Below are 18,271 nucleotides of genomic sequence, written 5' to 3' on the forward strand. Positions count from 1 at the left end.
TTTATAAAGAACTGTTTTATTGTTGCTCAAATTAGATAGAGAGATATATCACCTAAAGAAGACAAACAGCTTTTATGAAAAAAACAATGCATTTAATTATCATCGTTCCTTAACCTGGGAGATGCATGTGAAAGAAAGAAAAAAATATAACTATGCAATAAATTAAACCAGTTAAAAAAAAAAAAAAGAAGTATCAAGTCATCACATTTTTTTTAATCTTAATGCCTTTATATATCAGATTTAGATAGTATTTTAAATTATTAGAGATGTTTAAAAGGACTGTGTTCATAATGAGATGGATATAAGATAAGATCTTAAGAAGAAAAAAAAAGATGTAAATCAGGAAATAAGTAATTATAATATTTTATGCTAATTTAAAACCATCCATGATGCATCATCAACATATGGAAGTTTAGATTAAATTTTCTTAGAACATATCAACAACAGAATTTTAAACCCAAATCATCGATTGATGCAAGCAAATAATTCAACTATTTTTGATAGAAAGGAAACATTTTCAATTTCATATGTATTGCACTTCAATAAGATTCATAAATAGTCTTTCCATCCCAAATTATAAGCACTCGTTTAAGAAAAAGATGCATTCCTAAATATAAATCCCTTTTTAAATTACACTAATTTTTTTCTTCCAAACATGACCCAAATAAATATTATTCATTTGCTTTAAAATATGAAAAATCAACCGTTATGCCCAAATAAATATTTTTTCACTTTGGTACATGCTCCATATATAAATAGTGAAGAGGATAGCTAGCTTATATATATAATTAGATTGAAGTTCAATCTGATAAAGATGTAGTTCAGGGATAGTGTGGATTTTTCATCCTCACCTTTCTACAGATTAAAGATTACAGTAACATACATTAATTAATATATATTGTACCTTCACAACCTAGGTAATTTTAAAATGGATAGGGTTTTACTGAATAAGGTGAGAGGATTAATGTTCTAAAGAAGCATAGGCATGGCATCCATAGGGAATGGCTTGCACATGACATTTTCCATGTAGTAATTTGTGGCATCCATCACAGCAAATTGCATATCCTCAGAAGGCTTCCAGTGACGTTTTCTCTGATTAATGAACCAATTGTTGATCTGCTTCAAATCTAGGCCTGTTGATTCTGCAAGGGCTTGCTTTTGGGATTCCTACATGTTCACCAAATCACATTTTAAGGTTTCATTTTTCAAATATGATTAAGATAATTTCAGAGTTTAAAAAACTATAAACAAGGTTTTCACATTAATATATACAATGTTATTTCTTCCATCAAAAAAATGTTACTAAGCCTCTAATGTGTTTGATCTCAAATGCCCTAAAGTCAAAATAATTAGTAGTTAAATTCCTAAAACTATAAATATTTTGTCATTAGTATGACAAAGTTCTTAAAAACGGTTTTTGTTTAGAGATCAAATTATTGACAAATTCAAGAATAGAATTACAAACTTTTTTAGTTTAGAAACCTATTTTGAAAAACTTTAAATTGTTCAGGGACCTTCAAAATAATAAAACCTAAATTCAATAAATCAATATAAAGAAATCAAGATAATGCATGATATGATTATGAACATTAATATCAAGATGCATGTGTGCTAAGAAACATTCCAGTGACATAATTGTTGATATATGAAATCGTGAAAGATGTAGAATTTAGTTACCGATGGGTAAGGCCATTTGTAATGCCTGCTCCACCAATCAAGTAGTTGTTGTCGAGCTTCCTTTGGTAACTTTCCATTCTTTTTCTTCTTCAAAAACTCTTTCTTAAGGCTTCCTAGATATCCACTATACTTGCGTAAAAGCTGCACTTTTAATTCCTGATCTTCACCTTGAGTTGTATCTAGGTTGTTTTCATGCACATCGATCTCATTCTGTGAAGCTGCAAATTCACTTTGACCTTTCAAAATAACACAACAACACAAATCAAACGGAAAAACTATATATAAGTGAATCAAATTAATAAATGATTTATAAACTAATAAATATCTAGTCAGGCAGAATATATCAGTTGATGTAATCATTGTCCCGTGTAGGTAGCTCGGTTGGTGAGCTAAGGGACATTGAAGGAGATTTAAGTAGGTTCCGGGTTCTATCCTCAGAACTAACATTTCCCTCTCCTATCTACCAATTTACGAACAACTAACAATTGTGTTTTAAAAAAGGTTCATGTAATGATGAAATTGCAAGAAACCCTACATTTGATAAAAGAAAAATGTTGAGCATCATGTAAGTGTAAGACTTGTATATCTTATGCCATAAGATTTTTAATGAAGAAGTGGTTACAATCCACTCGTGTCCCAGATTGCCAATCTCCTAAGTTGTGAAATATTTATGTATTTGGATTTGACACCATCACTTGAGCTTACTTTTAAAAGTGAGTTTGAAGCCCATGGGTAAAAATGAAGCATTTAAGTATATTAATTTGAAATTAACAAATGGAATGCATCATCTAAAGAATGACAAGTACCTGCCAAAAGACTTTGTCAATTAATTAGTTCTTTCCTATAATTAAATGGGACCTTCACCTTCTTTAGTTTTTAATTATTAAAATATAATTTCAAATGTCACTAGGAAAAATACTAACGCATATTTTTAAATGTAACCCCTGCCTCCACCACTAGAAACTACTACAAAAGAGGGTAAATAACAATGACCATGCAAATGAAAAATTTACCTTATTTTTGAGAATCAAACTCTATGGAGAACAAATTAAGGAAAACATATGACAAAAGATGACAAGACACGGTTTCCTTTTTCTACAAGTTTTTAATTAATGAACAATAACAAAGTGAACCATGCTTCTAAATTCTAAATGAAGTTAAGGAATTCAAAAGACGAAAGAAGGACTAACACACAATAAATGACATTTACACAAACACACACACACACTAGGTCTATGTGAAACAAAATTGGACAAAAACAAGCTTACACATGAAAGGAAAATGCCTTCAAAACATCCCAAAAGAGATCAAGATTGCATTGGGAATTTTGATTAAAATAGAGTTCGATTTTCACAGTTTATCCAAAAAAATATATATTGTCATACATTACAATCATCCATATAAATTACTTCAGAAGTAGTCAAGGTCATCCAACAAAAAGTTATTATATTTGATTCATTAACTTGTGTCTTAAGATCGTCAGTTAACTTTTCCCAAAAAAAATATTTACACTGATGACAAAATATTTACACTGATGACAGTGTATGTGAATTAAATCATAATCTATTTGTACCTCTTTTGAATGTTAAACCAAAATTAAACCTCATTTTACTTAATTTCTCCATAGGAAGTAATCTATCATTTTCAAACCTTTTAACCTAGTTCTAACACCTTTGATCCATGAAATACACGCAATTTCAAATTAAATGTTAATTTTTCCCTTTAAAACTCTAATCACACTATTTACTTATGATATAAAAAGGGTTATTTCACTAAATCTTGATCAAACTATACTTACTCCACGGCCAACTCTGGATTACCAGGGCCCCCTCCCCTAGTAATCAGAGGGTTAATACCAAAAGAACTCACTTACCAAATAAACACATGAACCATTTTTTTTATCTTTTCTAGATTTTTAAGGAGGTGATAATTGAACCACTAGAGGTGTGGTTATCATTATTTTTCAGTTAATATGAAATATTTACTGTTAATGTTAATAAACTATTAGAAGGATAATGGTCATGAAGATCATATAATTTAAAGGTAATCACCAAAGTCAGTTGAAACAGCAACAGCCTTGAGCTGAGACTCAATTCTTGAAAGGAAAAGCATGGCTTCTTTGAAGGGTTTAGTGAGTTCTTGCTCATACTTGATAAGCATCTCACAATATGCCTCCATGAACTGATCCAAACCTGGATCTTCACCTATACAAGAACTACTACTTCCTGTCCTTCCTGAAGAACCATTCAATATTTCACATTTTGCACATGACTCCTCTAAGCTTGCCACCACTTCAGGAGGTGCTCCAACCTGCAAAAAATCACACTCACGCCATTAAAACAAGCAAAAACATGAAAATAAATCATTAATGTCAAAAAAAAATCTCAAAAACAAACATTTTGTAGCTTGAGTATTTTATCTTGCCACAATCTATTATAAAAGAGTGCATGATCATATATACCAAGTTATACACATGTATCCACAATACTTCATATTTAAGCTAACTAAAGCACAAATATGCGTCTTTACAAGAAAAGGCCAAGTGTGTGTAAGAGTTTGAAGTTAAGGACCTTCAAGCAATTGAGGTAAGAAGACAAGAGACGAGGAAAGAGAGGATGAGCCATGATTTTATCCCTACAAGTGTTGTTGTTGGTGTTGTTCTGGTGTTGGGTATAGTTATGATGATTTTGAACACCAGAGGAATTGTTACTCAGAGGAAATGAAAAAAACTTCCTATTAGTTTCCATGTTCATCATTTGATTTTGATGATCCATAGAAGAAATCTCACTGCAACTGTTTCCTCCAAACCCTAACATAGTTTCAAAACAAAGTTAAGTTGGACAAAAAGCTTTATCTCTCTCTCTCTATATAGAAAAGAAAACCTAAATAATAATACATATGCATATATAATATTAATATATAGTATATAAGATATAATAATACCTATTTTGCTTAGTCCCCACACTTTACTGTTTATGAAAAAGAAGACTGCATATAATTGTTCAGAGAGTAGACTGTAGAGTACTCCCGGAATTGAAGCTAAAAAATCTGAGTCATAATTAGTAGAAAAAACTAAAAAACTTGGGAAAGAGTCAGAAGAATAGGGATTTTTGGGGTTCTTGGAAAGTATAATAATCTATCTGTAAAAGGTGGAATCAGATTCATCTTATGCAAAATGAGTAGTAGTGTAGTCTTTCTTTCATCTTTCTGTTGTGTACATCAAACAAATCAAATAGTTTCTCTCTCTCTCTCACTCTCTCTAACATCAACAACACAAGCAAGCATAACAGTTACAGTAGTACTACTAGTAGTGAAGTGTTGTGTTGTGTTAATTGCAGGTGGAGACAGAGAGAGGGTAGATAAAGAGTTAACGTGTGTCTCTGCAACTTAACTCAGAGTTTTCCTTCCCAATGAAATGAAAATGAATCTCACTGCCCTTCTTGGTCTACGCAATTACTGCTGATCATTCTACTGTTTATGAGTACTACTAACACTATTTGTTGCCTATGCTATCTTATTCCCTATCTATAGGTTCTTGACAAATGAACTAGTATTTTTCCTTTCTCTGTCTCAAAATAATAATCGTTTAAGGTTTTTTTATTTTCTCCGTCTCAAAATAATAATTGTTTAAGGTTTTTGTACAATTTAAAAAAAAAACTATTAATTGTGTTGATTTTAAATTTTAATGATGAAATTAGTTACTCCCTCTATCTCATATTATATGATATAGTTGACTCTCTCATGTATGTCAATGTATAATTGCATAAGATATTGTAGTTAGTAGAGTAATTAAATTTGATGAAATTCAATAAATAAAAATATAATAATAAAAAAATAATAAATAATATATTGGTATTCTAAAATAACAATTATTTAAAATATATATATATATTAAAGAAACAATTATTTTGAGATGGAGTAAGTAAAAAAAGAAATGTTAAAGCTTCACACGAGCTTATGTATAGTCGTATAGGAATCTTTGATCAAACTTCATAATTGAACATCGCATTTTATTGTTTGCATTTTATCTTTTCATTTATCTTTTATACCAAGTTGTTGATCTAACACTCGCTTGAGCTAGTAGTGAGATTTATTGATATGAAGATAAAAACTAATTTGCGCATGCAAGATTTATCTTAGTTATACACCATAAAAAAATCATTTTTCTTTAAATTAAAACATTGGAATGATTTTTATACTCATATATATAGTGTCTTTTAAGTGGTGAAGTGTCTTTTTTTTTAAATGAAAAAAAGATATTTATATTGTACCACTCATCTAACCGCTGCAGCGATAACGTATTAATTGAATTATCATGTATAATATGAAATTTATATAAAAATTAGGGGGTGCAGTGGCACCTGCAGGTCTCCAAAGAGATCCACTCCCGAATACAAAGCTTTGGGAAGTCATGAATATTTACTCCACTTTCAACATTTCCCGCGCAAAAGACGCTCTCCACGATCGAAGTTGTATGTAAAGAGCAGAAATTCAGAGACACAATCTGGAGCATACCACCTCTTGGGTGAAACCACCGACGGCCAAGAGGTAGGATAAAATGCAACGTAGACGCGACATTGTTCAACAACAATACTATCGTGGACTATGGTATGTGCTTTAGAGACTCATTGGGCACCTCTTGTATGGTAAATCAGGTTACATACAACCATCTCATACCGTTAGAAGCCCTCACTTCACCCAATGTTACGACCAATGAGTTCAGTGATCTTGTATCTTGTTGTCGGAGTCTTTTGACTAATAATCCTTACTTTGAAGTAACGTAGAGTGCAGTGATCTTGGATCTTGTTGTAGTAGTCTTTTAGCTAGTAATTCCGACTTTGTCCTGTCATTTTTTAGGAAGCAAAGTCAATAACATTGTTTATAGTATTATCAGGATATTTGTATCTTACACTTGCCTTCATATTTTTTATGATGTACCACCTACTATGTACTATTTGACAATTTCATTTAGTAAAGATATTTTACCCAAATTTTTCTTTTGAAATTTTATTTTTAGAATGAAGAGGATTTTAAGCTAGCAATAGTAATGCTAAAATGACACATTTTTTGAGAATGAATTGCCAAAATTATTCCAATTAGTCATATGTAACATTACATTTAATATCAACACTTTTGTTGCCACTTTGATGGGAAGCATATTGCAAAACTTAGTGGTTTGAAATTGTGCAAATTGCAACATCAAGTCACCACCAACACTCTGTTGTGTTGTTGGCATTCAATTATCTTCTTTGTTTTCGTTTTGTAGTGGTATATGCGTTGGGTCTGATTGAAAGGAATCAAACATCAACCGTCCATCAACTCCTATATCCCATGTGATGTTCCCTCAATGATATTTGATTTTAACTCTTTTTGTATACACCCTTTTTTTTTTTTTTTTTTTCTTATTTTTTAGAGTTAAATATGTTTTTGATTCTATAAAATTGGGACCTTTCAAGTTTAATCCTTACTTAATTTTTATAGTTATTTTAGTCTTTAAAAAAAAATCTGCACTTAGTATTAGTCTCTTCTCAATTCAAATTTGTTTAATTTATGCATAAACTCTTGAATTTTTGAATAATTTTTTACAAACGTGTTAAGAACATTACTAAAAGTTCCTCTGCAAAAAATTATCTCAAAATTTAATTTCTACGTCCAGATTTTGTTAATTTTATCTTTAACTTTTGTCGTTTTAAAAAATTCATTTTTAATTCGTTTCATGTTAGAAAATTCTAAATTTTAGTAAATGAACCTTTCATAGTGTTCTAAACTTGTCTAAAAAAAATCGTTCAAAAATTTAAGAGTTTAAGGATAATTAAATAAACTTTGTTGTAACAAGGACTAAAATTAGAAGTAGTTTTTTTTGTAGGGACTAAAAAACCTATTAAAATTAAGTAAGGATTAAACTTAGAAGTTTCCAATTTTATAGGAATCAAAAACATATTTAACCTTTTTTTTATAGAATTGAGCCCCAAATGCTAGTTAGAACAAAGAAAATCTCGATATTTAAAATGCATTTATGTGATTATAAAGTATTCTTAGCGCCATTGTTTTTGTGGGGTATGAACAAACTTCTTATCAATTAGATCAACCTCTCCACACTTTTGTTCTATGAACTCTCGCTAATCTTTTATATAAGAAAAAGTTACTAAAAACACAAGGTTAAAATGAACTTCTGATCCTGTTTTAAAGAATGAAGTTTTAATCCATTCATTTTAAAATTGAGTTTTTCTTCTCTCAATTTTTCTTTCTGAATTTTCATTCTTCAGCTGATTTTTGCTAATATGTGCATATTAAATAATGATGTGGTGTTATATTGGACCTTTTTTTTGTTGACATGTATATTAGTGTGGTCATGAAAGCTCCATCACATTATTAATGAATATGTCACATTAATAAAATGTCTCTAATCAACAAAGACCAATGAGCTAATTTCATGGTACAAAATTAAACTATTATTCCAAATATACTCTAAATATTAAATGGAAGTATAAATTATTGTATATAAATTATGAGTTTTTTCTGAATAACTCAGTTTGTAGGGACGTTATAATATATATCTCATATTATTCTCGTGAGCTTAACTTATTTGGAGGGATATTGCATATTATATGCATGATTAGGGTTCGAACCTTAGACATCACACTTCTTCATATTTAAAATGTGTGAGCTTTAACCACTAGATTATTTGACAAAAAAATAATATATATCTCATATTAATTTAAGGAATGGATTTTTGTGTCACTAAACTTCTTAATCAAAATATATAGAGGAACTGTACCCAAAAAAAAAGTATAAAAAGAACATTTTCTAAATAAATACAATCAATTTTTTCAATAATAAAGACAACAAAATACACCAAAATTTTTCTTTTAATTGAGGTAAGAGGTATTATATATCAAAATAAATTATTCTGTACTATGTAAAAAAATAAATTAAAGTGTTTGTATGTCTTGGAATGAAATTATTAAAAGTAAAAAATGTGGTAAAATAATTTAAAATTAGGGTGAAAGATTGAAGTTATTTCCTCTCAAAAGAAAAAGAAATTGAAGTTATTGTCTTATACCTTATTAATGTGTATGTATGGCAATGAAAGGCAACACGACACCGTTTTGTAAATTGGAATTCATGCAAAGACATACCCTATGTCAGAGGGGGTCATGTCAATCTAATCAAATAGTAATATATGAAGAAAAAAAGTGGGTTGTAAAACATAAAGAGAGCAAAAGAAGCCCATATTACATAGATGTTGCCTTCTTTGTGGGACAGTACCCTCTATTCCTTTCAGTTTCTTACTAATGCTTTTGCAAAACCTTGCCCTACACGAATCATTGACCATTTGACGCAATTGTGTTACTTTTTTCTTTTACAAGAAACTAGTGTTTTGTTATGATGATGATAGGAAATTTTGGATATTCATTGCTCATTACATCCATTTCTTTGTTTCGTTCTATTAAAAAGTTTATATAAATAAAATAAAAAATAACAATGTAAGAAACAATTCGTTCAGTTTTAATTTCTTGTTTCACTTCTGTAGAAAAATTATAAATGAAAGGAAGAAAATAACAATTTCCTTTGTTTTGTTTCACCTTCTAGAGACTAATTCAATTAACAAAATCAATTCTATATTTTTTAAATCAATAATATATACTTGGATTATCTCCAAGATAAAACAAATGCAGACGATCCTGTCTTGGATTTTTTATAAGTGTCCATCAAAGAAAAAAACTATATAACATAATAATTTGGTTGTGTACAACTAGACATTCATACATCTCATTTATATATATCTTGAGAGAGGAAGAAATATAGATATTGATGATTGTATAAATGTGATATGTTAGTGGTCTAATAAGAAGAAAGGGATGAATAAAAAAAATGAAATACTGTATGGAGATCGTGTATATATATATATATATATATATATATATATATATATATATATATATATATATATATATATATAATCAGCTTTTTAAGAGTAGTGATATTTTCATGACTTTTTTATCATAATTTTATGACAACTTTTTCTTTTTAAAACAATAACAATAAAGAAAGAATAAGAACACAATAAAAATATGATAGAAAGTTGTTCCAAAATAGCTCTATAAATATCATTTTTCTTCAAAAATGATGATCGTGGCTGTGTAAAGAATTTATTATAGCATTTTGAGGGATAACAGAGAATAGATAAAGTAAAGGGAAAAAAATTTATTATAGCGTTTTGAGTGATATAAGTATAACAGAGAGTAAAAAAGAAGGGAAAGAAAGTAAAATACAAATATTGGAATCCATGAAAAACACGTGTTAAGATAAAAGAAAAAGGTAAAGAAGTAGTTTTTTTTTATAGTTTTTCTAATTACACAATGTTTAATCCTGATTGCATTCTAAAATGACAAAATTACCCTTTCATAAAATTTAATTTTCAAAAAACGTCTTCCTTTTTTTTTGTTACACCCAAAATCCCTCTTCTGTTTAAGTAGGTCATGTAAACTTAATTTTAGTAGGTCATGTAAACTGAGTTTAAGTGTACATACTTAAACTCAGTTTAAGTAGGCCATGTAAACCGAGTTTAAGTGTACATTTAAAAGTTCGACCTTGTTCAATGATTCTACGTAATCTCAGTTTGAGTATGTACATGTAAACTTATTTTAAGCAGGTCATGTAAACTAAGTTTAAGTGTACATACTTAAACTCAGTTTAAGTAGATCATGTAAACTTAGTTTAAGTGTACATTTAAAAGTTCAACATTGTTCAATAATTCTACGTAATCTCAGTTTAAGTATGTACATGTAAACTTATTTTAAGTAGGTCATGTAAACTAAGTTTAAGTGTACATACTTAAACTCAGTTTAAGTAGATCATGTAAACTTAGATTAAGTAGCTCATGTAAGCCGAATTTAAGTAGGTCATGTAAACTCAGTTTAAGTAGGTCATGTAAACTCAGTTTAAGTGTACATCTAAAAGTTCAACCTTGTTCAATGATTATATGTAATTTCAATTTAAGTATGTACATATAAACTTAGTTTAAGTAGGTCATGTAAACCGAGTTTAAGTGTACATACTTAAACTCAGTTTAAGTAGATTATGTAAACTAAGTTTACATGAACCTACTTAAACTGAATTTAAGTTAACCTCAACAATGTAAAACTTAAACTGTCGTACAGTGCAGTTGAACAAGAAGAAGAAAATTGAAACCAGCATTATTGAAAAAGAAGAAAAAAATTCACTTATTTATATGCAATTGAGTATGAATGAAAGATGTTTTGATTCACTCTTTAATCTTCCATAGAGATTAATTGAACATCAAGATTGTTTGATCGTTGGTGGGTGAAAGAGAGTGAAATTTTAGAGTGACAATAAATGAAATCAAGATTTTAAGAAAATTTATATAAAAAGACAATTTTGGTATTATCAAAAACTTTTTAAAAAAACTGAGTGTAACCAGAAATATATAGAGTGTGAATAGAAAAACTCTAGTTTTTTTTGTTGGTGGATCGTGTGTGCCGTTGTACTTACAAAATTTTAATAAAAATATTATTTTAAATTGATTGAAAATTAATTTACTTTCGAAATCCACCCAAAAAAAAAAAAAAGAAATCCAACAAAGAAAACACTTCAACGTTGGCCATTACCGCTCGCTCTTTCCACCCAAAATTAAAATAGTTGTTATTGATGTAACCATACTCCGTGGTGCTGTGATCGACCTTAAAGTTGCGTCACCATCAAACTTCAATTGAAGTCATTCAATATTGTATGAACTCTGATGTTACTACAGCGCCTCATCGTCGTCTACATCACTTCTTGCTTATGAAGCTCGGATACATGATATGAGTGTAAGTACGATATGATACGGATACGCAAATACATAAAATTTAGTTTGTATGCGAATTTGCTAGGTTGTACTCATGTGAGTCTTCAAATATTGTTTTCTACCTGCTAGGGTTATTTGTCTAGTACCTGTTTTGGTTAGTTCCATTTTCTGTTTTGGTCAGATTTCTTCCAAAACAAATGGCTTAAATAATTAATGCTTCGCTGAAGTTGTCTCGAAGTCCAAAATGAAAATGACAAAAAACTTTATAGTTATACGTGAATTCTAAGTTGAGAGTTCTATTCTTTAAAAAAAAAAGAGGTCGAGAGCTCTATTAAGTTCCTCGTTGATTGACTATATAAAAAACACCATCCGACTCATAAAAAGCATCATTAGATTTGATAAATGGTTTTGATTTATTGAAAATGAAATCGAGAATATTTATTTATTTAATAAAAAACAATAAAGCCTTTATAAGAAATATTTTTTATATATTTAAAAGACCTAACTCAACTGAAATCGTATTCCATGTCCATAAGTTATTAACTAAAGAAACACCTCTTTGCAACTTTGACACACTCAAGAAACTATAAGTGGTGAGACTCACATGAATTTTACCTAATAAAAAAGTAAATGTCAGATGGAGTGCTAAGAATACAGTGTTTATAACATTTTTCTTTATTGTATAGGAAAATGAAATGAACACTCTCTCTAACATTCTTTGTAACTCATGTGTGTCTTCACTTGAGTTTTACCCAATAAAAAAGGGGATGTAAGTGTTAAAAAGAGTATTTTGGTGGGTGTTATCCTCATGGGTGTTTTTAGGGTGTTTATTTTTTGATGTTCCGCCTATATACAGCACCTGTGTTTTTTCTTTTCCCTCCGCGAGAGTTGGTGTGTCTTACACTACTTCGACGAGAATAATATTTGCCATTTTAAAAAAAAAATGTTAAAAAGAGTATCCATAACACCCATCTTATTATATTATACGCTTAATTATATTTCAGTCTTTGTAAATTCTTTTAAATTCCTATCTCAATTTTATCAAGGAAATTCCTATCACAAACTTCTCAAATGTTATCGAGCTTTTAAATTTTAATTGGTTTCTGTATTATTTTCTTTATCTTTACATTTCATTGATAAATAGCAAAAACTTATTCTTTATAAGTTTTCTTCCGAGAATGTTATTTAATGTCTTTAGAACATTGTTTATCTTTAGTGTTTTTAATAATACAAAAGAGGGTTTGAGATCTCCTTAGACATTGTTTAAGCAATCAATATTTATAACTTTTGTAAGGAATTTGTATAATTGTTACCTTTTCTTGTGGTTGATTTGTATTTTTGAGATTTTTTTTTTTTTTTTTATTATAAACTAGCGAAAAAACGGATACTCACGTGCTTGTCTTTCCACTTTTTTTTATCGCGCTAACATTTTAAAATAATGAACGGTGTTTTTGAAAGAAAAAATGAGTTAAAAGAGTTGAAAGAGTCTGTTTTCTTTATATATATATATATAGTATAAATGTTTTAAATAATGTTTTTAGGACACTTGTTGGCATGATTTTTTTTTTTTTATAAACTATTTTAGAGTCCATTTTCATTTATTTGATACTTATGTGAAAATATCAAATATATCATTTGTTGCCACATATGACCACGTGCCCGTCAACCTCCATCGTCTCTCCCACCATCCCAGCACCATAAGGGTTGAACGTTTGAGAAATTAGTTTGACAAAAAAAGGAGTTAAAAGAAGTGATTTTAGTGAAAGTTTACGCAACAATGGATCCAAAATATATTATAATACCAAAAAAAATAGGCTATGAGAAGAGAGTGCATGCAACACCTATTTATTTATTTAAATACGCAAATTACACTTTAATTTTACAAAAATTATTTAAGAGAAAATTTATCTTGTGGGGCAATTGTCCTACTACCTTGTACTTAGATTCGTCATTGAGTTGGTGTGCTAGGAGATGAGCACCAAGTGATGGTGGTTTCACGGCATCAACATGACCAAGCCGCGGCGTATAGCAGACCAAGGCAAAGTTTCGGCTTGGTGGTTGGGTGAAAAAATTTAAATTTTTAGTCCCTATAAATGTTTTTAGTCCCTACAAAATAAAATCACACTTTTTAGTCCCTATAACATTTTTCCCTATTAAGGATCAAAAGTGCTGATGGAAAAATTTATAGGAACTAAAAATGCTGATGGAAAAAATTATAGGGACTAAAATGTATGATTTTATTTTGTAGGGACTAAAAACAAAATTGTAAATATTTATAGGGACTAAAAACTTAATTAACCCTAAAAAATATTGCTTGCTTGTGACCAAAAGAAACTACGGCACCACCTTTTCGGGCAACAAAACCTCCATTTACGCAAAAAAAATACCACCATATAAAAATAATTTTTCTTCATGAAAGCAATTCTGTATGGAGTAGACCAACGAGTATTTCGTGAAATTCACAAAAGCAGATCACTCAATGTTTAGGCATAAACATAGTGATTTCAATTTGAATGGAAAACTAAATGGGGGGACCTATTGTTTTTGGATAACAACTGAATTGGCTATACCAGCTTGCTCTATAGTCTGGTCCAAATCAGTAAGTTGTTTGGGAGGAAAACCCATTGTCTGCAGTTGGTAACTTCTTGTCCCACCAGGTCTTGATGCATCAATGAATGCTCGAATATCCCTGATTGCATGGTGGTGATTGAAGCGAGAAACCATCCGAGTACCATCAGATAACCTTAGCTGGATTGAAGTCACTGGCTTCGAGTCATCTACGACTAAACCCATTGCTGGCGCTGGAGCAGTAAGTGGGGAAGCATCAGCAGTAGTTTGACTAGGTCCACTAGCAGCTTCACCATTTGAACTGCTGTCGCCTAAAGTTCTTCCAACCCCACGGAAAGCAGTATTGCGTGGCTTCACAGGTTCCTATACATATGTTGCCAAAAAGAAAATAGATAAGTAAAAATTTAAATATACAAATAGAACACAAACTCAAAGCTGATGACAATAAACAAGAGGCATACCGGGTAGTTTTCATCCCGCCTAGTAAGGCTGAGACGGACAGAAGTTCGGCGATCAGTTGGTTCAAGCTCTTTGGGACATTCAGACTTCTTTATGCTCTGCATTGAGGTAAAATCATGAGAAGCATATAGTACATCAACAATAAAACAATAGAAACCTGATTCAAGAGAAACTGACACTCTATTTAATTGAAAATGAAGGAACTATTATAGAAGAAAACCCTTGTAAACCCAAAGCAAAGCTCTTCATAGAATTAAAAGCATTAATTTATCATCATCTAAAAATATACTTTTTCAAAAAATGTGAAAGATTTATCAATTTCCCCCCTATATTCCCCACCTCCCAAGCCTTCCCCTCCACTCGAAACTCCCAAACAAAGCCTAAAGGTCTCTGTTTAGTTCAACGGATGAGAGGAGAGGGATTTTAATCAGGTACATGTTTGGTTCAAAAGAGGGGAGGGTAGGGATAATGTTTCAATTAATTAGGTAAAATAATGAGAAGCATATAGTACTTCAACAATAAAACAATAGAAACCCGATTCAAGAGAAACATAAACTCTATATTTAATTGAAAATGAAGGAACTATTATAGAAGAGAACCCTTGTTAATCCAAAGCAAAGTTCTTCATAGAATTAAAAGCATTAATTTATCCTTATAAAGTTACAAATGAACATAATAAACGGACACGTGAGTTGCACTACAGGCCTTCGACAGATCAAACCATTTGTCAATAACAATTTTCTGATCTTGATGCATCTAACCCGATAAAACCTTTGTAAACATAAATTCTCCATAAATATATAAAATAATTTATTAATAAATATTAATTTACATATATCATACAACATACTGTCATAAAAAAACGATACAACATAATAAACAAAAATATAAAACAAAACAGAATTGAAGCACAGAACACGAAAATCAATAAAAAAACACAATACACCATAGCAAGGAGTTAAGGACAACGTAGCAACAGTGCTATAGAAGCAAACAAATAAACATAAAATACAAGATGTGGTACAAAAATGTCAAAGAAAAGCTCTAAGAGAAGAGATGATTCTCTCTCTGCTGAACCTCTAAGCTTTCTCACAGAAAAGGTACCTAATTATCCCCCACTTATCCTCCATTCTCCCTATTAGCTATGTTACCTCTTTGAACCTACTAGCTACATCAGCAATTGTTCTCTAACTTCTCTATTCAGACTAGTTGCTGGCCTTATGCCTAAACCCAATATCCCATTAGAAGATGACATGACTAACATCCACAAGTTGCAAATAGGGACCAAGCAATGGTTTTCAATAAATTTAGAAGATGTCAAGACAATTGTTAAAATTTACAAAATATGGATATAAACCACCAAAAAGAACTCATGGAAACATAGTCGATTGCAAGTTAAGTTACCTCAAGGAATTCTGCATTTTGCGGATCTTCCAACCTCCGTAAAGGACCGTCATTGACAGAAAACCCATTCCTCCAAAAGGTGACTACATGTGTAACTGATTCTACAGGCTGAGGAGCAGATGGCACTGCCTCGCCAGAAAGCAATCTGGCGGTTCCAGTAAAACTCCTAGACCTTGAAGAGTTTTCAGCAGGAGGCTCAACAGCTACCTGTTTAGCCTGATCAAAAATATCATCCACAGAATTACCACCCCTGGTAGGATCTTGGACAAGCATACCGCTGCGACAATGAAAACAAAAGGTACATTAAAAGGACTTTTAGCTTATTGAAACCTGTCAATTACATCAAATAAAAATAAGTTCCAGGATGAGCCTCTAACTAATTGCAACTGTCAATATAATACAACTATACAATACCTCACAAAACAATAAGTCTTTCTAAGTTAAGGGTCTGTTTGAATCGACTTATTTGAGCTTTTCCACTGACATAATATTCGTGAGACTGTTAGGGAGAATTTATGAAAACAACCTATGACAATGTTCAAAAGTTGTTTTAGGCATAATTTCACAAGTTCTCCAAGACAGGTTATACAAAAACAATTTAACTTTGTTTTATCTTTTGCTGTAGAAATAGCTTATACATAAGCGCTTGTCTTGTGCAATAATCTGCAAATAAGATGTTTATACAAACAGGGCCTACCTCAAATAAAAGAGCCTATGATATACCTATATAGCTTATGTATAAGCTCTTTCTATAGCAAGTGATAAAATAAAGCTTTTTTGTTTGTTGTATAACAGTATAAGCCATCTCAGACAACTCACAACTTATGAATATAAGTTGAAAATTACTAATGAACTTGTGATGAGCCGTTTTCATAAGGTGTCCGAAACAGTCACAAAACTTATGTTTGTTTTGGATGTTTTTGAAAGAAAAAAAAAATCTATTTTTTAAACATCACTTTAATTTTAATAGTGTTTGTTTAAAAAAAATCCATTTTTAACCTGAAAATGAAAAGCTATTTCAAAAATCTAATTTTTCTATAAAAAAGGAACTCAAGTATAAGAGCTTCAAATCTTAAAAATAATATAAAATAAAATAAATTTTATGATGGTAAATAAACTGAAATTATCTTTAGCTTTTCTCAAAATTTCTACGAAAAAATCATTTTTTTAAAGCAAAAACAAAATCATTTTGATAGTAAAAACTTATGAATTAACATAATAAACTAAAAAATAAGCCAATCCAAACAGACCCTCAAACAAAAGAGCTTATGATAACTACGACGCATAACTAATTTCAACATTTGTTTAATAAATAAATTTTTATTTTAAATCTTTAACCAAACCAATCTAAGTAAATTCCTTTTTTGATCAATACTCAAAGTATATTCTACATTCAAGAAAAGAAAAGAAAAACTAAATTTTTTTGACGTAAAAAGAAACAAAATCTCAAAATTCACAAAACCTAAACCTAATATCACAATTAATCATTATCAATTTCCCGAAACAATAACACACATTTTCATAATCAAAATCAATAAAAAGTTAAGAAATAATTAAAAGAAAGAAAGAAATTTACCTCTTCTGACCACCAGCATAATACTCCTGAGGTTCATCAGACTCAGAATCAGAATCTTGATCGCGTTTCACATCACGCAAAGTCCGAATCCCACTTTGGCGACTACCAGAACCGCTTTTCTTACCAATCGACCTTCGAGATCGAAGCTCATACGGAGCACGCGATGGAGACTGTGACGGCGATTGCGAAGGAGGAGAATCATCAGGATGAAAATCAGGTGAAAGAGAATCGGAAGGTGAAACGGTATCGTTTTGAGGAAGAGTAGCAGTGTCATTTAGAGGGAGAGTGGTGTCGTTGTCTAAGAAAGATGAAACGGCAGCGTCGAGATCGAAATTGTGACTTTCGAGAAAGAAAAGCGCTTCTTGTTTGGTTGAAGAAGTGATTTCGATGAATGAGTTGATTAGTGCGGTGGAATCGCTTGATGAGGGTTTCGGATTTTCGCTTTCCATTCTTTCTGTTTCTTCACGTTTTCTCTTCCCAGATTTTGATTTTGATTTCATTGTGTTGTTTCTTTCTTCGCACTTTATAGTGTGTGTGTATTCACTTTGATTTATAAAATCAGGCCCACTATATATAACACGTCATATTCAGATCTTTTTTATTTTTTTTTATTTTCCTGATTACACCTCTTAATGATGATTAAAATACTATTATTAAATTTAAGTTAGATTTCCAAAAGTATAAAGATTTTTTAGGTTTTTTTTAAGGGGAATTTAGATTGTCTAGCAAATATGTTTGATCGTTAAAAAGTTTAAATTCAATTTAGATTGTCCTGT

General features: G+C 30.4%; 2 protein-coding genes across 3 annotated transcripts; both read right to left on the reverse strand.

Annotated features, from left to right (window-relative positions):
- Positions 1-723: 723 nt before the first annotated feature.
- On the reverse strand, positions 724-5,182 carry LOC11431352 (homeobox protein SBH1). Of its 2 annotated transcripts, XM_024784009.2 has the most exons (5): positions 4,621-5,181; positions 4,248-4,486; positions 3,729-3,987; positions 1,678-1,913; positions 724-1,167 (listed from the first exon to the last, which is right to left on the reverse strand). In XM_024784009.2, the coding sequence occupies exons 2-5, from the start codon at positions 4,449-4,451 to the stop codon at positions 970-972; spliced, it is 897 nt and encodes a 298-aa protein (XP_024639777.1). In that variant the 5' UTR covers positions 4,452-4,486; positions 4,621-5,181; the 3' UTR covers positions 724-969. The 2 variants fall into 2 exon arrangements, with proteins under 2 accessions (XP_024639777.1, XP_003616932.3); XM_003616884.4 differs by having other exon boundaries at positions 4,248-5,182.
- An 8,675-nt stretch (positions 5,183-13,857) lies between these two features.
- LOC11430595 (plant UBX domain-containing protein 4) lies at positions 13,858-18,026 on the reverse strand. Its single transcript, XM_003616885.4, has 4 exons — positions 17,496-18,026; positions 15,920-16,196; positions 14,518-14,613; positions 13,858-14,419 (listed from the first exon to the last, which is right to left on the reverse strand). Exons 1-4 carry the CDS (start codon positions 17,993-17,995, stop codon positions 14,024-14,026), a joined length of 1,269 nt encoding a protein of 422 aa, XP_003616933.3. The 5' UTR covers positions 17,996-18,026; the 3' UTR covers positions 13,858-14,023.
- Between the last annotated feature and the right edge of the window lie 245 nt (positions 18,027-18,271).

The sequence above is a fragment of the Medicago truncatula genome, chromosome 5, assembly GCF_003473485.1.
Source record: "Medicago truncatula cultivar Jemalong A17 chromosome 5, MtrunA17r5.0-ANR, whole genome shotgun sequence".
Lineage (NCBI taxonomy): Eukaryota > Viridiplantae > Streptophyta > Magnoliopsida > Fabales > Fabaceae > Medicago > Medicago truncatula.